The sequence below is a fragment of the Carcharodon carcharias genome, chromosome 19 (genome assembly GCF_017639515.1).
Source record: "Carcharodon carcharias isolate sCarCar2 chromosome 19, sCarCar2.pri, whole genome shotgun sequence".
Taxonomy (NCBI): Eukaryota; Metazoa; Chordata; class Chondrichthyes; order Lamniformes; family Lamnidae; genus Carcharodon; species Carcharodon carcharias.
This window is the reverse complement of record NC_054485.1, coordinates 112,462,062-112,485,671: the sequence shown is the minus strand read 5'-3', so window position 1 is coordinate 112,485,671 and position 23,610 is coordinate 112,462,062. Positions and strand designations below refer to the sequence as shown.

Below are 23,610 nucleotides of genomic sequence, written 5' to 3'. Positions count from 1 at the left end.
CCGGTCACTATTTCTTTCCATTTTTGTTGGCAGAGCCTCCAAAACTTGCACTGAACCCGGATCCTTTGTACCTGGCTCCTGACCAGGCCCACCACGTGCTGTGTGAGATCAGCTCCTACTACCCCCTGGATGTGAGTGTAAGCTGGATGAAGAGACCTGTTGGTAATAGCACTGCCGAGCACATCACCCAGAGCTGGATGAGTGGCCACCGCGAGAACCCGGATGGTACATTCAACGTGACGAGTTACATCAGCATCAAGCCCACCTCAGGCGACCATGACACTGTCTACACCTGCTACGTTGACCATGTGTCTGTTGGGTCTGCAGTCCGGAAGAGCATAACCCTGAAGGTAGCAGGTAAAGGCAACGCAAACCCGGGGCTAATACAGTCGGTGTTTGAAGTAGTCCCAGACCCCGACTCTTCTACCACCCTGGGGACCAGGGTCAATGCATGAGAACCATGCTTCCCAGTTTGAGTGTAGTTCGTTGTTAGCCCTCATACTTTGATAGTCCAGTACACACACGCCTGGCCCGAGAGTCTCTGAACCAGTACCATGATCCGTGTGAGATTAGTTCCCATCCCGGCCTGTGACCCACGCTAGTCACCAACCTTCTTCACCTGTTTAAATAGCAAGGCTTGCCGCGGGTAGCCCCTTTACAGAGAGTCAGGACCCCTTATTAAGGAAGGGGTCACACTGTTCTCATTGCAATCATCTGCGTAGAGTCCAGCCCCATACTATATAAACCTTCCGTCTGGAATACTTTGTCCTGGTCTCAGTAACTCCTCCCAGCCCTACCCTCCAAGAACTCTGCCCTCCTCGAACCTGGTCTATCCCACATTCCACAGCCCCCTTTCTCCACTGCACTCTCTCCAATCCCCTCATTAACCCTTTCTGCCTCTCTACCTCCCTCTCTCTCCTCCCTCAAAGACCATTTTTTTTTTTAAACCCACTTCTTTGGCCAAGGTTTTTGGTTGCACCTCCTAACGCCTGCACCTTTCCTGTGTTCTCTGACTCTGTGTCAGTTCTTGTCTGATTGCACCTTTGTGAAGTGCCTCCCAATGGTTTTTTGTATGTTAATGGGGCCAGTGAAATGCAGGCTCTTGTCGTTGGTTAAAAGTGATCCCTTTTCGAGATTGGCATTGGAAGATTAAAATGGCCTGGTTTTGGGAGGCTTTTTTTGAACACTGGTTTAAGGGGGATATTCTGGATGACGTTCAAGTAAGAGTCAGTTTTGAGAGTCGATCCAATATTCATGCCCTGCTCTGCTGCATCTGCTGCATCTGCTCAGCATCAGAGAGCATGCAGCACTCTCCAGCCTCGCTGCAGCCTTGGGCACTGGATGGAAACTGATGGACGGGGCGCATTTTGGACTCTGTGGTAATCTGGCGGGGAGGATCAGGTGCCCTGATCTGCATTCCCTTAAAAAGCAACTGGTTCGGTAAAGAGCAGGCAGTCCTCCCCAGCGGATGGAGACAGCCTTAAAACTGGTCCGATATGTCCACAGGATGGCTGAACGGCTCAGATTATCATGGTTTGGCGGGGGGGTGGGGGGGTATTGGGGAGGTGGGGTGGGGCGATGGGGGTGGGGAGGGGTGGTGGGGGGGGGGGGGGTCCAGTTCCACCTCAGTGCTGCTATCCACAGGTTCAACACGCCCGTGTCCCTTGATCTGCTCGCTTTAACAAGCAGTCACCTCAAGCCGCCTCTATAACTTCGCTTTACAGTTCTTGCTGAATTCTGAGGCTGATCCCTGTCATGACCTTTTGACCTTTAGGGGGGATCCTGCTGTGCAAGGCGAGAAGGGAAATGGGGAGGATTTACTCTGAAGGTGCACGTTGAGGATCTGCCTGCTGAGTGAGAGCAATGGTACCGAGAGGTAGTTAACAGGTTCTCTCTTTGTCTCCCTGCAGGAGCTGCTGGTCCTTCCATTGATGATGTGATTGGGTTGTTCATTTGTGCTTTCATTCTATGTACCACATTGAAATTTTTCTACTGGATATTTACTGTGAAAGGTAATTGCCTTGATGTGGATATTTTAAACTGTTTTGCTGATCAGATGATCTTCAGCTAGCCTGTAGTCCCCCTATCGCAGTCTCTCAGCCAGGTCACAGCTTTTCCAAGTCCAATTGCGGAATCTGTCCCCCTGTTTGAACAAAGAACAAGGAAAAGTACAGCACAGGAACAGGCCCTTTGGCCCTCCAAACCTGCGCCCATCATATTGCCCGTCAACTAAAACATTTTGCACTTCTGGGGTCCGTATCCCTCTATTCCCATCCTATTCATGTATTTGTCAAGCTGCCTCTTAAAAACCACTATCGTACCTGCTTCCACCACCTCCTCTGGCAGCAAATTCCAGACACTCACTACCCTCTGCGTAAAAAACTTGCCCCGCACATCTCCTCTATAGTTTTCTCCTCTCACCTTAAATCTATGTCCCCTAGTAATTGACTCTTCCACCCTGGGAAAAAGCTTCTGACTATCTCCATGCCACTCATAATTTTGTAAACTTCTATCAAGTCGCCCCTCAATCTCCATCGCTCTAGTGAGAACAATCCGAGTTTCTCCAACCTCTCCTCATAGCTAATAACCTCCAGACCAGGCAGCATCCTGGTAAACCTGCTCTGCACCCTCTCCAATGCCTCCATATCCTTCTGGTAATGTGGCGACCAGAATTGCACACAGTATTCCAAGTGTGGCCTAACCAAGGTTCTATACAGCTGCAGCATGACTTCCCAGCTTTTATACTCAATACCCCTGCCGATGAAGGCAAGCATGCCATATGCCTTCCTGACTACCTTATCCACCTGCATTGCCACTTTCAGTGACCTGTGGACCTGTACACCCAGATCCCTCTACCCGTCAACGCACTTAAGGGTTCTGCCATTTACTGTGTAATTCCTGCCTTTATTAGACCTTCCAAAATGCATTACCTCACATTTGTCCGGATTAAACTCTATCTGCCATTTCTCTGCCTAAGTCTCCAACCGATCTATATCCCGTTGTATCCTTTGACAATCCTCTTCACTATCTGGAACTCCTCCAACTTTAGTGTCATCTGCAAACTTATTCATTAGCCCAGTTACATTTTCCTCCAAATCATTTATGTATACTACAAACAGCAAAGGTCCCAGCACTGATCCCTGCGGAACTCCACTAGTCACAGCTCTCCATTCAGAAAAGCATCCTTGCACTGCTACCCTCTGTCTTCTGTGACCAAGCCAATTCTGTATCCATCCTGCCAGCTCACCTCTGATCCTGTGTGACTTTACCTTCTGTACCAGTTTGGACTGGATGATCGCAGAGTGGTGAGGAAATGAGGTCTTCACAGAGGGTTCCTTTGCTTGGTTATCGGCCATAGTTTTAGGCTAAGGGGTGGTAGATTTAAATCAGAGATGAAGAGGAATTACTTTCCTCAAAGGGTCGTGAATCTGTGGAATTCACTACCTCAGAGTGCAGTGGATGCCGGGACGCTGAATAAATTTAAGGAGGAGATAGACAGAATTTTAATCAGGAATGGGTTGAAAGGTTATGGGGAGAGGGCAGGAAATTGGAGTTGAGGCCGAAATGAGATTAGCCTTGATCGTAATGAATGGCAGGGCAGATTCGAGGGGCTGAATCACCTACTCCTGGTCCTAGGTCTTACGTTCTTATGTTACCTAAGAGCAGAAAGCACGAAGAGAATTGGTCAATTCATCAATGGTCCCACTACCCCCTATTTCTGCAACCTCCCCCTGCCCCTATAACCTTCCCTATCTCTGTAACCTCCTACAGCCCCTATAACCCTCCCTATGTCTGTAACCTCCTCCACCCCCGATATCCCTCCCTAGCTCTGTAACCTTCTCCAGCTCCTATAACCTTCCATATCTCTGTAACCTCCTCCAGCCCCTATAACACTCCCTATGTCTGTAAGTAATCTCCTCCACTCCCGATATCTCTCCCTATCTTTGTAACCTCCTCTCACTCCTATAACCCTCCCTATCTCTGTAACCTCCTTCAGCCCCTACAATCCTCCCTATCACTGTAACCTCCTCCAGCCCCTATAACCCTCCCTATCTCTATAACCTCCTCCATCCCTGACAACCCTCCCTATGGCTGTAACCTCCTCCACCCCCAATATCCCTCCCTATCTTTGTAACCTCCTCCCGCTCCTACAACCTCCCTATCTCTGAAACCTCCTCCAGCCCCTACAACCCTCCCTATCTCTGTAAACTTCTCTAACCCCTACAAGCCTCCCTATCTCTGGAATCTCCTCCATCCCCTACACCCCTCCCTATCTCTGTAAACTTCTCCAACCCCTACAACCCTCCATATCTCTGGAACCTCCTCCAGCCCTGACAACTCTCCCTATCGCTGTAACCTCCTTCAGCCCCTACATCCCTCCTTATCTCTGTAACCTCCTCCAGCCCCTAGGACCCTCCCTATCTCTATAGCCTCCTCCATCCCCGACAACCCTCCCTATCTCTGTAACGTCCTCCAGCCCCTACAACCCTCCTTATCTCTGTAACCTCCCCCAGCCCTAGAATCCTCCCTATTTCTATAACCTCCTTCATCCCCGACAACCCTCCCTATCTCTATAACCTCTTCCATCCCTGACAACCTTCCCTTTCTCTGTAACATCCTCCAGCCCATACAACCCTCTCTATCGCTGTAGCTTCTTCCAGCCCCTAGATTCCTCCCTATCTCCGTAATCTACTCCAGCCCCTATAACCCTCCCTATCTCTGCAACCTCCTCCATTCCCGACAACCCTCCCTATCTCTGTAACCTCCTCCAGCCCCTACATCCCTCCCTAACTCTGCAACCTCCTCCCAGGCCCTACAACCCTCCCTATCTCTGCAACCTCCTCCCAGCCCCTACAACCCTCCCTAACTCTGCAAGCTCCTCCCAGCCCCTAGAGCCCTCCCTTTCTCTGCAACCTCCTCCATTCCCGACAACCCTACCTCTCTCTGCAACCTCCTCCATTCCCAACAGCCCTACCTCTCTCTCTGTCTCCCTTCTCTCCTTCTTCAATTGACCCTTTTTCCAAGCTTATGGTCATCTGTCCCAATATGTGTCAATTTCTGCCTAAATTCCTCTCCTGTGGAATGCCTGGAGAGTTTGTCTGTTGTTAAAAGATCTGCATTGGAAGCATGTGGACAGAAGGAACGAAAGATCACACACGGACTGAAAGAGGCGTCACAGGTAGACAGGGTTGTAAAGAAAGCTTTTGGCATAAATCAAATTATTGAGTATAGGAGTTGGGATGTTATGGTGAGGTTGTATAAGACATTGGTGAGGCCAACTTTGGAGTGTTGTGTGCAGTTCTGGTCACCTAACTACAGGAAGGATATCAGTAAGATTGAGAGAGTGCAGAGAAGATTTACTAGGATGTTGCCGGGTCTTAAGGAGTTGAGTTACAGGGAAAGATTAAACAAGTTAGGACTTTATTCCTTGGAGCGTAGAAGAACGAGGGGAGACTTGATAGAAGTTTACAAAATTATGAGGGGTATAGACAGAGTAAATGCAAGTAGGCTCTTTCCACTTAGATTAGGAGAGATAAACACGAGAGGACATGGCTTTAGGGTGAAAGGGGAAAGGTTTAGGAGGAACATTAGGGGGAACTTCTTCACTCAGAGAGTGGTGAGAGTGTGGAACGAGCTGCCATCTGACGTGGTAAATGCGGGCTCACTCTTGGTTTTAAGAATAAATTGGATAGATACATGGATGGGAGAGGTCTGGAGGGTTATGGACTAGGTGCAGGTCAATGGGACTAGCGGAATAATATTTCAGCACAGACTAGAAGGGCCGAATGGCTTGCTTTCTGTGCTGTAGTGTTCTATGGTTCTATGACTGTATTTTACCTTTGTCTTTCAGTTTATCCTCTCGTGCTTAATTTGACAGAAGAAGGCAAGGTAAAAAGACAGCTACAATATTTACATTCACTGAGCCCGCAAGTCATGCAGTCACAGCTCAAAGTAACGTCTACCTGTCGGAAGGGAGGGTGTTGCCGCTGATATGGACATTCTTGCCGGTTTGGGGCAGTCCTGAAGGTGATGGCCCCTTCACTACAGGGCCCCAGAGTTAGAACCCCTTCCAGCAATGAACCTAGTAATTCACAGAGTCAGGACACCAGTTTGGAGCATCCTGGGGTGTGGGATGTATTCAAGGGGTTTAAGTCCTGCCCCGGAGACAAGAGCATGGAATCTGAGCCAACACTTCGGTGCAGCACTGAGGTAATGCCAACCATTCCCTCCCCCCACTCTCACCATTCCTGCACTCCTCCCCTTCCCATACAACTGGGAGGCTCTGAAACACGTTCTGTCTGAGTCCCTCGGTTCAGAGAGAACAGTAGAATGAGATTCCTGCTGATGATGCTTACGCGCTGCCCATCCTCTGCCACTTTTTGACTGTTCTTGTCCCCATGCCCATGGTTGGATAACCACTCACTACTGGAGCACCAACAAGAATAATGCTCATGTAGGTAATGGGCTAAGGGTGCCCATGTGGGATTGTCAGCCAGAGAGAAAGGGAGAAATGGAATGAGCAAAAGCTTTCTGGGACTGCTTTACCCTCTGACTGAGGTCGAATGATTGGTCATGAACACTGAGAGTCAGGGAGTGGAGGGACATTCTCTCTCACATGTTGTTACATTCAGGACTGACATGACCTTCTCTTACAGGAGAAAATAAACTAAATGGATGGAATGCTGTCAGTGAAGAGCTCATTGGTGGTACGTATAAACTGGAATTGTAACCACTGCCTGGCATCAGCCCCTGTTACCATCAGACATGGCTTTCCACATTGACTAAATGCTCGTGAGGTGAACACTGATCTTCACCTCATGAGGACTCCAAATTAGGAGGAGCAACCACATTGGACAGGTGCCCAGCCAATCAATCCCATAGATAACCACATCGACTTTCACAAATACACAAACACACAAGCAAACAGAGCTCCATGATATAGTCAGAGATTCATTGTGGACCAGGATTTATATCAGGCCCGGAGTCACTGTGGACCGGTCTCTATACTAGAACCGGACCCACTGTGGACCGGTCTCTATACTAGAACCAGACTCACTGTGGACTGGTCTTTATACTAGAACCAGACTCATGGTGGTCTGGTCTCTATACTAGACCCGGGTTCACTGTGGACCGGTCTCTATACTAGACCCAGGTTCACTGTGGACCGGTGTCTATACTAGACCTAGAATCTCTGCGGACTGGTCTCTATACTAAATCTGGACTCACTGTGGACCGATCTCTATACTAGACCTGGGCTCACTGTGGACCGGTCTCCATACTAGACCTGGGCTCACTGTTGACCAGTCGCTATACTAGAAGCAGACTCATTGTGGACTGGTCTCTATACTACAGCCAGACTCTGAGGACTGGTCTCTATAACAGAACCAGGCTTACTGAGGACTGGTCTCTATACTAGAACCAGACTCACTGTGGACAGGTCTCTATATTAGAACCAGACTCATTGTGGACTGGTCTCTATACTAGAGAACCAGACTCACTGTGGACCGGTTCCTATACTAGAACCAGACTCACTGTGGACCGGTCTCTATACTAGAACCATAATCACTGTGGACCGGTCTCTATACTAGAACCAGACTCACTGTGGACCGGTCGCTATACTACAACTAGACTCACTGTGCACTGGTCTCTATACTAGAACCAGACTCACTGTGCATTGGTCTCTATAATAGAACCGGAATCACTGAGAACTGGTCTCTATACAAGAATCAGACTCACAGTGGACTGGTGTCTATATTAGAACCAGACTCATTGTGGACCAGTCTCTATACTAGAACCAGACTCACTGTGGACCGGTTCCTATATTAGAACCAGACTCACTGTGGACTGGTCTCTATACTAGAACCAGACTCATTGTGGACTGTTTTCTATACTAGATCCAGACTCACTGTGGACTGGTCTGTTTACTAGAACCAGACTCGCTGTGGACTGGTCTCTATACTAGAATCAGACTTGCTGTGGACTGGTCTCTATACTAGACCCGGGCTCACTGTGGACCCGTCTTTATACTAGACCTGGGTTCACTGTGGACCGGTCTCTGTACTAGACCCGGACTCACTGTGGACCGGTCTATATACTAGAAGCATACTCATTGTGGACTGGTCTCTATACTAGAACCAGACACACTGTGGACTGGTCTCTATACTAGACCCAGGCTCACTGTGGACCGGTCTCTATACTGGACCCGGGCTCACTGTGGACCGGTCTCTATACTAGATGCAGATTCATTTAGGACTGGTCTCTATACTAGAACCAGACTCACAGAGGACTGGTGTCTATACTAGAACCAGGCTTACTGAGGACTGGTCTCTATACTAGAACCAGACTCACTGTGGACTGGTCTCTATACTAGACCCGGACTCACTGTGGACCGGTCTCTATACTAGTTGCAGACTCATTGTGGACTGGTCTCTATACTAGAACCAGACTCACTGAGGACTGGTCTCTATACTAGAACCAGGGTTACTGACGACAGGTCTCTATACTGAACCAGAATCACTGTGGACCGGTCTCTATACTAGAACTAGACTCACTGTGGACTGGTCTCTATACTAGAACCATAATCACTCTGAACAGGTCTCTATACTAGAACTAGAATCACTGTGGACTGGTCTCTATACTGGAACCATATCACTGTGAACAGGTCTCTATACTAGAACCAGACTCACTGTGGACCAGTCTCTATACTAGAACCATAATCACTCTGGACCTGTCTCTACACTAGAACCAGACTCGGTTATGACTGGACTCTATACTAGAACCAGACTCACTGTGGACTGGTCTCTATACTAGAACCAGACTCACTGTGCACGGGTCTCTATACTAGAACCGCAATCACTGAGAACCGGTCGCTGTACGAGAACCAGACTGACAGTGAACTTGTGTCTATACTAGAACCAGACTCACAGTGGACCGGTCTCTATAATAGAACAAGACTCACTGTGGACCGGTCTCTATGCTAGAACTAGACTCACTGTGGACTGATGTCTATACTAGAACCATATCACTGTGAACAGGTTTCTATACTAGAACCAGACTCACTGTGGACAGGTCTTTATACTAGAACCAGACTCACTGTGGACTGGTCTCTATACTAAAACCAGACTCACTGTGCACTGGTCTCTATACTAGAACCGGAATCACTGAGAACCGGTCTCTAAACTAGAACCAGACTCATTGTGGACCGGTCTCTAAACTAGAACCAGACTCATTGTGGACCGGTCTCTATACTAGAGAACCACACTCACTGTGGGCCGGTCTCTATACTAGAACCATAATCATTGTGGACAGGTCTCTGTACTAGAACAAGATTTACTATGGACCGGTTTCTATACTAGAACTAGACTTACTGTGGACCGGTCTCTGTACTAGAACCATAATCACTGTGGACCGGTCTCTATACTAGAACAGACTCGCTGTGGATCGGTCTCTATACTAGAACTAGACTCACTGTGCATTGGTCGCTATACTAGGGAACCAGACACACTGTGGACAGGTCTCTATACTAGAACCAGACTCACTGTGGACCAGTCTCTGTACTAGAACCAGACACTGTGGACCAGTCCCCATACTAGAACCATAAGCACTGTGGACAGGTCTCTATGCTAGAACCAGACTCACTGTGGACCAGTCTGTATACTAGAACTATACTCACTGTGCACTGGTCTTTATACTAGAACAAGACTCACTGTGGACTGGTTTCTATACTAGAACCAGACTCACTGTGCACTGGTCTCTATACTAGAACCGGAATCACTGAGAACCGGTCTCTAAACTAGAACCAGACTCATTGTGGACCGGTCTCTAAACTAGAACCAGACTCATTGTGGACCGGTCTCTATACTAGAGAACCACACTCACTGTGGGCCGGTCTCTATACTAGAACCATAATCATTGTGGACAGGTCTCTGTACTAGAACAAGATTTACTATGGACCGGTTTCTATACTAGAACTAGACTTACTGTGGACCGGTCTCTGTACTAGAACCATAATCACTGTGGACCGGTCTCTATACTAGAACAGACTCGCTGTGGATCGGTCTCTATACTAGAACTAGACTCACTGTGCATTGGTCGCTATACTAGGGAACCAGACACACTGTGGACAGGTCTCTATACTAGAACCAGACTCACTGTGGACCAGTCTCTGTACTAGAACCAGACACTGTGGACCAGTCTCCATACTAGAACCATAAGCACTGTAGACACGTCTCTATGCTAGAACCAGACTCACTGTTGACCAGTCTGTATACTAGAACTATACTCACTGTGCACTGGTCTTTATACTAGAACAAGACTCACTGTGGACTGGTCTCTATACTAGAACCAGACTCACTGTGCACTGGTCTCTATACTAGAACCGGAATCACTGAGAACCGGTCTCTAAACTAGAACCAGACTCATTGTGGACCGGTCTCTAAACTAGAACCAGACTCATTGTGGACCGGTCTCTATACTGGAACCAGACTCACTGTGTACTGGTCTCTATACTAGAACCATAAGCACTGTTGACTGGTCTCTATACTAGAACCAGACTCACTGTGGACCGGTCTCTATACTAGAACCAGACTCACTGTGGACCGGTCTCAATACTAGAACCAGACTCATTGTGGACCGATCTCTCTACTAGAACCAAACTCACTGTGGACCGGTCTCTATACTAGAACCACAATCACTGTGGACAGGTCTCTATGCTAGAACCAGACTCATTGTGGACCAGTCTCTGTACTAGAACCAGACTTGCTGTGGACTGGTCTCTATACTAGAACCGGAATCACTGTGGACCAATCTCTATACTAGAACCAGACTCACTGCGGACCGGTCTCTATACCAGAACCAGACTTGCTGTGGACCAGTCTCTATACCAGAACCAGACTCTCTGTGGACCGGTCTCTATATTAGAACCAGATTCGCTGTGGACTGGTTTCTATACTAGAACCAGACTCACTGTGGACCGGTCTCTATACTAGAACCAGACTCACTGTGGACTGGTCTCTATACTAGAAACAGACTCACTGTGGACCGGTCTCTACATTAGAACCAGACTCATTGTGGGCCAGTTCCTATACTAGAACCAGAATCACTGTGGAACGGTCTCTATAGTATAACCAGACTCACTGTGGACTGGTCACTATACTAGAACTGACTCACAGTGTACCGGTTCCTATACTAGAACCAGACTCACTGTGGACCGGTCTCTATACTAGAACCAGACTCAATGTGGACCGGTTTCCACATTAGAACCAGACTCACTGTGGACCAGTCTCTATACTAGAACCAGACTCACTGTGGACTGGTCTCTATACTAGAACCAGACTCACTGTGCACTGGTCTTTATACTAGAACCAGACTCACTGTGGACTGGTCTCTATACTAGAACCAGACTCACTGTGCACTGGTCTCTATACTAGAACCGGAATCACTGAGAACCGGTCTCTAAACTAGAACCAGACTCATTGTGGACCGGTCTCTATACTGGAACCAGACTCACTGTGTACTGGTCTCTATACTAGAACCATAATCACTGTGGACAGGTCTCTGTACTAGAACAAGATTCACTATGAACCGGTTTCTATACTAGAACTAGACTCACTGTGGACAGGTCTCTATCCTAGAACCATAATCACTGTGGACTGGTCTCTATACTAGAACCAGACACACTACGGACCGGTCTCTATACTAGAAGCAGACTCACTGTGGACTGGTTCCTATACTAGAACCAGACTTGCTGTGGACCGGTCTCTATACCAGAACCAGACTTGCTGTGGACCGGTCTCTATACCAGAACCAGAATCACTGTGGACTGGTCTCTATACTAGAACCAGACTCTCTGTGGACCGGTCTCTATACTAGAACCAGAATCCATGTGGACTGGTCTCTATACTAGAACCAGACTCACTGTGCACTGGTCTTTATACTAGAACCAGACTCGCTGTGGACAGGTCTCTATACTAAAACCAGACTCACTGTGCACTGGTCTCTATACTAGAACCGGAATCACTGAGAACCAGTCTCTAAACTAGAACCAGACTCATTGTGGACTGGTCTCTATACTGGAACCAGACTCACTGTGTACTGGTCTCTATACTAGAACCATAATCACTGTGGACAGGTCTCTGAACTAGAACAAAATTCGCTATGAACCGGTTTCTATACTAGAACTAGTCCCACTGTGGACAGGTCTCTATCCTAGAACCATAATCACTGTGGACTGGTCTCTATACTAGAACCAGACTCACTGTGGACTGGTCTCTATACTAGAACCAGACTCACCGTGGACCGGTTTCTATACTAGAACCAGACTCACTGTGCACTGGTCTCTATACTAAAACCAGACTCACTGTGGACCGGTCTCTATACTAAAACCAGACTCACTGTGCACTGGTCTCTATACTAGAACCAGACTCACTGAGAACCAGTCTCTATACTAGAACCAAACTCACTGTGGACCGGTCTCTATACTAGAACCATAATCCCTGTGGACAGGTCTCTATGCTAGAACCAGACTCATTGTGGACCAGTCTCTGTACTAGAACCAGACTTGCTGGGGACTGGTCTCTATACTAGAACCAGAATCACTGTGGACCGGTCTCTATACTGGAACCAGACTCACTGCGGACCAGTCTCTATATACTAGAAGCAGACTCACTGTGGACTGGTTCCTATACTAGAGCCAGACTTGCTGTAGACCGGTCTCTATACCAGAACCAGACTTGCTGTGGACTGGTCTCCAAACCAGAACCAGAATCACTGTGGACTGGTCTCTATACTAGAACCAGAATCGCTGTGGACTGGTCTCTATACTAGAACCAGACTCACTGTGGACCGGTCTCTACATTAGAACCAGATTCACTGTGGGCCGGTTCCTATACTAGAACCAGAATCACTGTGGACCGGTCTCTATACTATAACCAGACTCGCTGCGTTCTGGTCTCTATACTAGAACTGACTCACTGTGTACTGGTCTCTATACTAGAACCAGACTCACTGTGGACTGTTCTCTATACTAGAACCAGACTCAATGTGGACCGGTCTCTATACTAGAACCGGACTCAATGTGGACCGGTTTCCACGTTAGAACCAGACTCACTGTGGACTGGTTCCTATACTAGAACCAGACTCACTGAGAACCGGTCTCTATGCTAGAACCAAACTCACTGTGGACCGGTCTCTATACTAGAACCATAATCCCTGTGGACAGGTCTCTATGCTAGAACCAGACTCATTGTGGACCAGTCTCTGTACTAGAACCAGACTTGCTGGGGACTGGTCTCTATACTAGAACCAGAATCACTGTGGACCGGTCTCTATACTGGAACCAGACTCACTGCGGACCAGTCTCTATATACTAGAAGCAGACTCACTGTGGACTGGTTCCTATACTAGAGCCAGACTTGTTGTGGACCGGTCTCTATACCAGAACCAGACTTGCTGTGGACTGGTCTCCAAACCAGAACCAGAATCACTGTGGACTGGTCTCTATACTAGAACCAGAATCGCTGTGGACTGGTCTCTATACTAGAACCAGACTCACTGTGGACCGGTCTCTACATTAGAACCAGACTCACTGTGGGCCGGTTCCTATACTAGAACCAGAATCACTGTGGACTGGTCTCTATACTATAACCAGACTCGCTGCGGTCTGGTCTCTATACTAGAACTGACTCACTGTGTACTGGTCTCTATACTAGAACCAGACTCACTGTGGACTGGTCTCTATACTAGAACCAGACTCAATGTGGACCGGTCTCTATACTAGAACCGGACTCAATGTGGACCGGTTTCCACATTAGAACCAGACTCACTGTGGACTGGTTCCTATACTAGAACCAGACTCACTGTGGACCGGTCTCTATACTAGAACCAGACTCAAGGTGGACCGGTCTCTATACTAGAACCAGACTCACTGTGGACCAGTCACTATACTAGAACCAGACTCACTGAGAACCGGTCTCTATACTAGAACCAGACTCACTGTGGACCGGTCTCTATACTGGAACCAGACTCACTGCGGACCAGTCTCTATATACTAGAAGCAGACTCACTGTGGACTGGTTCCTATACTAGAGCCAGACTTGCTGTGGACTGGTCTCCAAACCAGAACCAGAATCACTGTGCACTGGTCTCTATACTAGAACCAGAATCGCTGTGGACTGGTCTCTATACTAGAACCAGACTCACTGTGGACCGGTCTCTACATTAGAACCAGATTCACTGTGGGCTGGTTCCTATACTAGAACCAGAATCACTGTGGACCGGTCTCTATACTATAACCAGACTCGCTGCGGTCTGGTCTCTATACTAGAACTGACTCACTGTGTACTGGTCTCTATACTAGAACCAGACTCACTGTGGACTGTTCTCTATACTAGAACCAGACTCAATGTGGACCGGTCTCTATACTAGAACCGGACTCAATGTGGACCGGTTTCCACATTAGAACCAGACTCACTGTGGACTGTTCTCTATACTAGAACCAGACTCAATGTGGACCGGTCTCTATACTAGAACCGGACTCAATGTGGACCGGTTTCCACGTTAGAACCAGACTCACTGTGGACTGGTTCCTATACTAGAACCAGACTCACTGAGAACCGGTCTCTATGCTAGAACCAAACTCACTGTGGACCGGTCTCTATACTAGAACCATAATCCCTGTGGACAGGTCTCTATGCTAGAACCAGACTCATTGTGGACCAGTCTCTGTACTAGAACCAGACTTGCTGGGGACTGGTCTCTATATTAGAACCAGAATCACTGTGGACCGGTCTCTATACTGGAACCAGACTCACTGCGGACCAGTCTCTATATACTAGAAGCAGACTCACTGTGGACTGGTTCCTATACTAGAGTCAGACTTGTTGTGGACCGGTCTCTATACCAGAACCAGACTTGCTGTGGACTGGTCTCCAAACCAGAACCAGAATCACTGTGGACTGGTCTCTATACTAGAACCAGAATCGCTGTGGACTGGTCTCTATACTAGAACCAGACTCACTGTGGACCGGTCTCTACATTAGAACCAGACTCACTGTGGGCCGGTTCCTATACTAGAACCAGAATCACTGTGGACTGGTCTCTATACTATAACCAGACTCGCTGCGGTCTGGTCTCTATACTAGAACTGACTCACTGTGTACTGGTCTCTATACTAGAACCAGACTCACTGTGGACTGGTCTCTATACTAGAACCAGACTCAATGTGGACCGGTCTCTATACTAGAACCGGACTCAATGTGGACCGGTTTCCACATTAGAACCAGACTCACTGTGGACTGGTTCCTATACTAGAACCAGACTCACTGTGGACCGGTCTCTATACTAGAACCAGACTCAAGGTGGACCGGTCTCTATACTAGAACCAGACTCACTGTGGACCAGTCTCTATACTAGAACCAGACTCACTGAGAACCGGTCTCTATACTAGAACCAGACTCACTGTGGACCGGTCTCTATACTAGAACCAGACTCACTGTGGACCGGTCTCTATACTAGAACCAGACTCACTGTGCACTGGTCTTTATACTAGAACCAGACTCACTGTGGACCGGTCTCTGTACTAAAACCAGACTCACTGTGCACTGGTCTCTATACTAGAACCAGGCTCACTGAGAACCGGTCTCTATACTAGAACCAAACTCACTGTGGACTGGTCTCTATACTAGAACCATAATCCCTGTGGACAGGTCTCTATGCTAGAACCAGACTCATTGTGGACCAGTCTCTGTACTAGAACCAGACTTGCTGTGGACTGGTCTCTATACTAGAACCAGAATCACAGTGGACCGGTCTCTATACTGGAACCAGACTCACTGAGGACCGGTCTCTATACTAGAAGCAGACTCACTGTGGACTGGTTCCTATACTAGAACCAGACTTGCTGTGGACCGGTCTCTATACCAGAACCAGACTTGCTGTGGACTGGTCTCTATACTAGAACCAGAATCGCTGTGGACTGGTCTCTATACTAGAACCAGACTCACTGTGGACCGGTCTCTACATTAGAACCAGACTCACGTGGGCCGGTTCCTATACTAGAACCAGAATCACTGTGGACCGGTCTCTATACTAAAACCAGACTCACTGTGCACTGGTCTCTATACTAGAACCAGACTCACTGAGACCCGGTCTCTATACTAGAACCAAACTCACTGTGGACTGGTCTCTATACTAGAACCATAATCCCTGTGGACAGGTCTCTATGCTAGAACCAGACTCATTGTGGACCAGTCTCTGTACTAGAACCAGACTTGCTGTGGACTGGTCTCTATACTAGAACCAGACTCACTGTGCACTGGTCTCTATACTAGAACCAGACTCACTGAGAACCAGTCTCTATACTAGAACCAAACTCACTGTGGACCGGTCTCTATACTAGAACCATAATCCCTGTGGACAGGTCTCTATGCTAGAACCAGACTCATTGTGGACCAGTCTCTGTACTAGAACCAGACTTGCTGGGGACTGGTCTCTATACTAGAACCAGAATCACTGTGGACCGGTCTCTATACTGGAACCAGACTCACTGCGGACCAGTCTCTATATACTAGAAGCAGACTCACTGTGGACTGGTTCCTATACTAGAGCCAGACTTGCTGTAGACCGGTCTCTATACCAGAACCAGACTTGCTGTGGACTGGTCTCCAAACCAGAACCAGAATCACTGTGGACTGGTCTCTATACTAGAACCAGAATCGCTGTGGACTGGTCTCTATACTAGAACCAGACTCACTGTGGACCGGTCTCTACATTAGAACCAGATTCACTGTGGGCCGGTTCCTATACTAGAACCAGAATCACTGTGGACCGGTCTCTATACTATAACCAGACTCGCTGCGTTCTGGTCTCTATACTAGAACTGACTCACTGTGTACTGGTCTCTATACTAGAACCAGACTCACTGTGGACTGTTCTCTATACTAGAACCAGACTCAATGTGGACCGGTCTCTATACTAGAACCGGACTCAATGTGGACCGGTTTCCACGTTAGAACCAGACTCACTGTGGACTGGTTCCTATACTAGAACCAGACTCACTGAGAACCGGTCTCTATGCTAGAACCAAACTCACTGTGGACCGGTCTCTATACTAGAACCATAATCCCTGTGGACAGGTCTCTATGCTAGAACCAGACTCATTGTGGACCAGTCTCTGTACTAGAACCAGACTTGCTGGGGACTGGTCTCTATACTAGAACCAGAATCACTGTGGACCGGTCTCTATACTGGAACCAGACTCACTGCGGACCAGTCTCTATATACTAGAAGCAGACTCACTGTGGACTGGTTCCTATACTAGAGCCAGACTTGTTGTGGACCGGTCTCTATACCAGAACCAGACTTGCTGTGGACTGGTCTCCAAACCAGAACCAGAATCACTGTGGACTGGTCTCTATACTAGAACCAGAATCGCTGTGGACTGGTCTCTATACTAGAACCAGACTCACTGTGGACCGGTCTCTACATTAGAACCAGACTCACTGTGGGCCGGTTCCTATACTAGAACCAGAATCACTGTGGACTGGTCTCTATACTATAACCAGACTCGCTGCGGTCTGGTCTCTATACTAGAACTGACTCACTGTGTACTGGTCTCTATACTAGAACCAGACTCACTGTGGACTGGTCTCTATACTAGAACCAGACTCAATGTGGACCGGTCTCTATACTAGAACCGGACTCAATGTGGACCGGTTTCCACATTAGAACCAGACTCACTGTGGACTGGTTCCTATACTAGAACCAGACTCACTGTGGACCGGTCTCTATACTAGAACCAGACTCAAGGTGGACCGGTCTCTATACTAGAACCAGACTCACTGTGGACCAGTCACTATACTAGAACCAGACTCACTGAGAACCGGTCTCTATACTAGAACCAGACTCACTGTGGACCGGTCTCTATACTGGAACCAGACTCACTGCGGACCAGTCTCTATATACTAGAAGCAGACTCACTGTGGACTGGTTCCTATACTAGAGCCAGACTTGCTGTGGACTGGTCTCCAAACCAGAACCAGAATCACTGTGCACTGGTCTCTATACTAGAACCAGAATCGCTGTGGACTGGTCTCTATACTAGAACCAGACTCACTGTGGACCGGTCTCTACATTAGAACCAGATTCACTGTGGGCTGGTTCCTATACTAGAACCAGAATCACTGTGGACCGGTCTCTATACTATAACCAGACTCGCTGCGGTCTGGTCTCTATACTAGAACTGACTCACTGTGTACTGGTCTCTATACTAGAACCAGACTCACTGTGGACTGTTCTCTATACTAGAACCAGACTCAATGTGGACCGGTCTCTATACTAGAACCGGACTCAATGTGGACCGGTTTCCACATTAGAACCAGACTCACTGTGGACTGTTCTCTATACTAGAACCAGACTCAATGTGGACCGGTCTCTATACTAGAACCGGACTCAATGTGGACCGGTTTCCACGTTAGAACCAGACTCACTGTGGACTGGTTCCTATACTAGAACCAGACTCACTGAGAACCGGTCTCTATGCTAGAACCAAACTCACTGTGGACCGGTCTCTATACTAGAACCATAATCCCTGTGGACAGGTCTCTATGCTAGAACCAGACTCATTGTGGACCAGTCTCTGTACTAGAACCAGACTTGCTGGGGACTGGTCTCTATATTAGAACCAGAATCACTGTGGACCGGTCTCTATACTGGAACCAGACTCACTGCGGACCAGTCTCTATATACTAGAAGCAGACTCACTGTGGACTGGTTCCTATACTAGAGTCAGACTTGTTGTGGACCGGTCTCTATACCAGAACCAGACTTGCTGTGGACTGGTCTCCAAACCAGAACCAGAATCACTGTGGACTGGTCTCTATACTAGAACCAGAATCGCTGTGGACTGGTCTCTATACTAGAACCAGACTCACTGTGGACCGGTCTCTACATTAGAACCAGACTCACTGTGGGCCGGTTCCTATACTAGAACCAGAATCACTGTGGACTGGTCTCTATACTATAACCAGACTCGCTGCGGTCTGGTCTCTATACTAGAACTGACTCACTGTGTACTGGTCTCTATACTAGAACCAGACTCACTGTGGACTGGTCTCTATACTAGAACCAGACTCAATGTGGACCGGTCTCTATACTAGAACCGGACTCAATGTGGACCGGTTTCCACATTAGAACCAGACTCACTGTGGACTGGTTCCTATACTAGAACCAGACTCACTGTGGACCGGTCTCTATACTAGAACCAGACTCAAGGTGGACCGGTCTCTATACTAGAACCAGACTCACTGTGGACCAGTCTCTATACTAGAACCAGACTCACTGAGAACCGGTCTCTATACTAGAACCAGACTCACTGTGGACCGGTCTCTATACTAGAACCAGACTCACTGTGGACCGGTCTCTATACTAGAACCAGACTCACTGTGCACTGGTCTTTATACTAGAACCAGACTCACTGTGGACCGGTCTCTGTACTAAAACCAGACTCACTGTGCACTGGTCTCTATACTAGAACCAGGCTCACTGAGAACCGGTCTCTATACTAGAACCAAACTCACTGTGGACTGGTCTCTATACTAGAACCATAATCCCTGTGGACAGGTCTCTATGCTAGAACCAGACTCATTGTGGACCAGTCTCTGTACTAGAACCAGACTTGCTGTGGACTGGTCTCTATACTAGAACCAGAATCACAGTGGACCGGTCTCTATACTGGAACCAGACTCACTGAGGACCGGTCTCTATACTAGAAGCAGACTCACTGTGGACTGGTTCCTATACTAGAACCAGACTTGCTGTGGACCGGTCTCTATACCAGAACCAGACTTGCTGTGGACTGGTCTCTATACTAGAACCAGAATCGCTGTGGACTGGTCTCTATACTAGAACCAGACTCACTGTGGACCGGTCTCTACATTAGAACCAGACTCACGTGGGCCGGTTCCTATACTAGAACCAGAATCACTGTGGACCGGTCTCTATACTAAAACCAGACTCACTGTGCACTGGTCTCTATACTAGAACCAGACTCACTGAGACCCGGTCTCTATACTAGAACCAAACTCACTGTGGACTGGTCTCTATACTAGAACCATAATCCCTGTGGACAGGTCTCTATGCTAGAACCAGACTCATTGTGGACCAGTCTCTGTACTAGAACCAGACTTGCTGTGGACTGGTCTCTATACTAGAACCAGAATCACAGTGGACCGGTCTGTATACTGGAACCAGACTCACTGAGGACCGGTCTCTATACTAGAAGCAGACTCACTGTGGACTGGTTCCTATACTAGAACCAGACTTGCTGTGGACCGGTCTCTATACCAGAACCAGACTTGCTGTGGACTGGTCTCCAAACCAGAATCAGAATCACTGTGGACTGGTCTCTATACTAGAACCAGAATCGCTGTGGACTGGTCTCTATACTAGAACCAGACTCACTGTGGACCGGTCTCTACATTAGAACCAGACTCACTGTGGGCCAGTTCCTATACTAGAACCAGAATCACTGTGGACCGGTCTCTATACTATAACCAGACTTGCTGTGGACTGGTCTCTATACTAGAACTGACTCACTGTGTACTGGTCTCTATATTAGAACCAGACTCACTGTGGACTGGTCTCTATACTAGAACCAGACTCAATGTGGACCGGTCTCTACACTAGAACCAGACTCAATGTGGACCGGTTTCCACATTAGAACCAGACTCACTGTGGACTGGTTCCTATACTAGAACCAGACTCACTGTGGACCGGTCTCTATACTAGAACCAGACTCACGGTGGACCGGTTTCTATACTAGAACCTGACTCACTGTGGACCAGTCTCTATACTAGAACCAGACTCACTGTGGACCAGTCTCTATACTAGAACCAGACTCACTGTGGACCGGTCTCTATACTAGAACCAGACTCACTGTGGACCGGTCTCTATACTAGAACCAGACTCACTGGACACAGACTCATGTCGACTTGCCTGTCTGTAAGATTTGGTAACTATGGTCAGTGTGTGAAGTTGCTGATTGTTGTGTACACTACCTGCTTGTAACTGTGTTCTGTATTTTCACTATCACTGGTTCAACCTAAAGGCCCGACCCTTGTTGTTTGTTGTCAGAATCTGTCCGAAGGTGGGAATGCCACATGAATTGCAGTGTCCAGTTGCCCTTGCGAAAGTGCTGGCCGCGCCTTTCCTCTTGCAATGCAGTAATATGTACTTGTTTGTGTTACAGGTTCAGCTGAAGCAGTGACCTGGCTACTGATTTGCTCTCATTGTTGGTCCTGATAATTTTTGTACCACGCCAATTTTCCATGTTCTCCCTGTTATATTTTTCCCACATGCTTTTGTACAACTTGCTTTGATAGAATGGTTACATGGGGCACAATTTTAAAAAGCAGGTGAGCTGTTCAAAAGTCTCATTGACTTTTGCAGGGCTGTAAAATGTAAAATTCTGCCCGTGGTTTCTGAATGGATCTTGTAAATATTTCCGTGAAGTTAGCATTGAAGACTCAAAATCAGCCTGATTCAAATCATTCGGGCTCTCAGCACGCTACTGTTTTTGGGTATTTTATTGAAAATTAAAAAATGTTGAGAAGAATAATCCCTCAATTTCTGTTTTTGTGACACTGTATTCACAATTGTAAGATTTTGTCTCATCATTCTTTCAAGTACAATCGAGATTGTTTTAAGAACGCTGTACTACCAATAATCCTATTGTTGGGATGCTCAGAGCCATGATATGATGTGACATAAATATTAGCTTTCCAGATAGAAACTCTAGAAGCTACTTTCGTTTAGGATCGCTGCAATTAGTTTCTCAGCCTTAGATTCAAATCTCTCCATTGTTTCACCTCTAGCTCTGTGACCAACTCCCTACGGCCCTCTGAGGTCTCTGCATTCTCCCAATTCCAGCCTCTTATTCACCCTGGATTTTAATCGCTCCGCCATTGGTGGCCGTGCTTTCAACTTGCCTGGGTCCTCAGCCCTGTAATTCACTCCCTAAACCTCTCCACCTTTTTCTCTCCTCCTCCTACTACCTATTTGGCTAATCTTCTGATGACATGTGCTAGTGTCTCCTTCTTTGCCTTGATGAGGCTTTATGCGAAATCACATCTGTATCCCTACAATCAGAATGGTGGCATTGAGATTGTGTGGAACGTGGTGGGAGGCACAAGGTGAAAATGTTGATTGTGGGAATGGGAACGATAACTGAAGCGGTGAGCTACAGGGAAGTCAGACAGACCAGTTGGAGATGTTCATCCCAGTGCATGGTTTTATTTATGACATTTCCAATACTTGAGACATCACAGGGCCAGCACCATTGAGGAGCCCAGCATGGATTCAGAGGCAGCATTGCTGCTCATGTCTGCACTTCCTGTAAGAATAATGTGGTGTTGCTTGTCAATCATTAATCTGCAGCCCTTTCTATCAGTGACTTGCTATGCTGTTACTATCACTCTAAGTGAAATCAATGTGGGGCATAATTTTAATCTAATTCAGACCTGGGGAGCTGGTTGCAAGCCTTCATTTACACACAGGTCCCCTGGTGCTTTCTATTGTTCCCAATGTTTCCCCATGGAGGGGGCAGCAATAGATGAAAATTGCCCCCATTATCCTCTCTCTCTGCAGGTCTGTCCCCAGCTGGCTGAGATGAACATTGAAAACAGCCACCTCAGATGTTAATCAGCTGCTTCAGTCCCTTTCTCCCAGTGATTTTCCACCTTATTGTCTTCCATTTTGGAGCCATTTTCAATTCTCTTCTCTCTTTCCACAACCTGGCTCAGATGGCATTACATATGTTTCACCAATTTGTCACTTCAGTCACATGTTCTTTTACGAAAGTTTCCTTTGTGATAGTATTTTGCTGACATGTTCCCCTTCATCTCTCCATCCTATTCAAACGTTTCATTACATTGGAGTTTCGAGTGCTGATGAACAATCCGCACTGGCTCCATTAACTTGTCCTGTTACAGATGTTGACATCATTTTCTTTGCAATTAACTTTTTCTGTTTATTTCTGCTGGGTTTGTTTTTTTTTTAAATTGCCTGTATCGAAATTTCAATCTGAGTAAACCAGACAACAGAATTTTTTTTTTAAATAAAATTTAATTTTCTCTCCACCTACTTCTGTGTCTCATGATCTGCGGGTGACCAGTTGCTTACTCAAGAATCTCAAGACCCCCCCCCAAGACAAAACAGCCGCTTGATTGGCACCCCATCCACAAACATTCACTCCCTTCACCACCAACACACTGTAGCACAGTGTGTACCGTCTACAAGATGCACTGCAGGAATTCACCATGGCTCCCTCGACAGCACCTTCCAAACCCACGGCCATTACCATCTAGAAGGACAAGGGCAGCAGATAGATGGGAACACCCCCACCTGGAAGTTCCCCATCCCCATACTCACCATCCTGAATAGGAAATCTATCGCCGTTCCTTCACTGTCACTGGGTCAAAATCCTGGAACTCCCTCCCTAACAGCACTGTGGGTGTACCTACACCACGGACAAAATCCTGGAACTCCCTCCCTAACAGCACTGTGGGTGTACCTACACCACATGGACAAAATCCTGGAACTCCCTCCCTAACAGCA

At 47.5% G+C, this 23,610-nt stretch overlaps 1 protein-coding gene across 1 annotated transcript in view; it reads left to right on the top strand.

Moving 5' to 3' along the window:
* Positions 1–23,136, top strand: part of LOC121291533 (tapasin-like) — a 76,656-nt gene extending 53,520 nt beyond the window's left edge. The window contains exons 5-9 of the mRNA XM_041212870.1: positions 34–357; positions 1,911–2,012; positions 5,852–5,889; positions 6,657–6,707; positions 21,245–23,136. Coding sequence (XP_041068804.1) covers positions 34–357; positions 1,911–2,012; positions 5,852–5,889; positions 6,657–6,671 — 479 coding nt within the window. The 3' untranslated portion in view covers positions 6,672–6,707; positions 21,245–23,136. The remainder of the gene's footprint in view (positions 1–33; positions 358–1,910; positions 2,013–5,851; positions 5,890–6,656; positions 6,708–21,244) is intronic.
* The last annotated feature ends 474 nt before the right edge of the window (positions 23,137–23,610 follow it).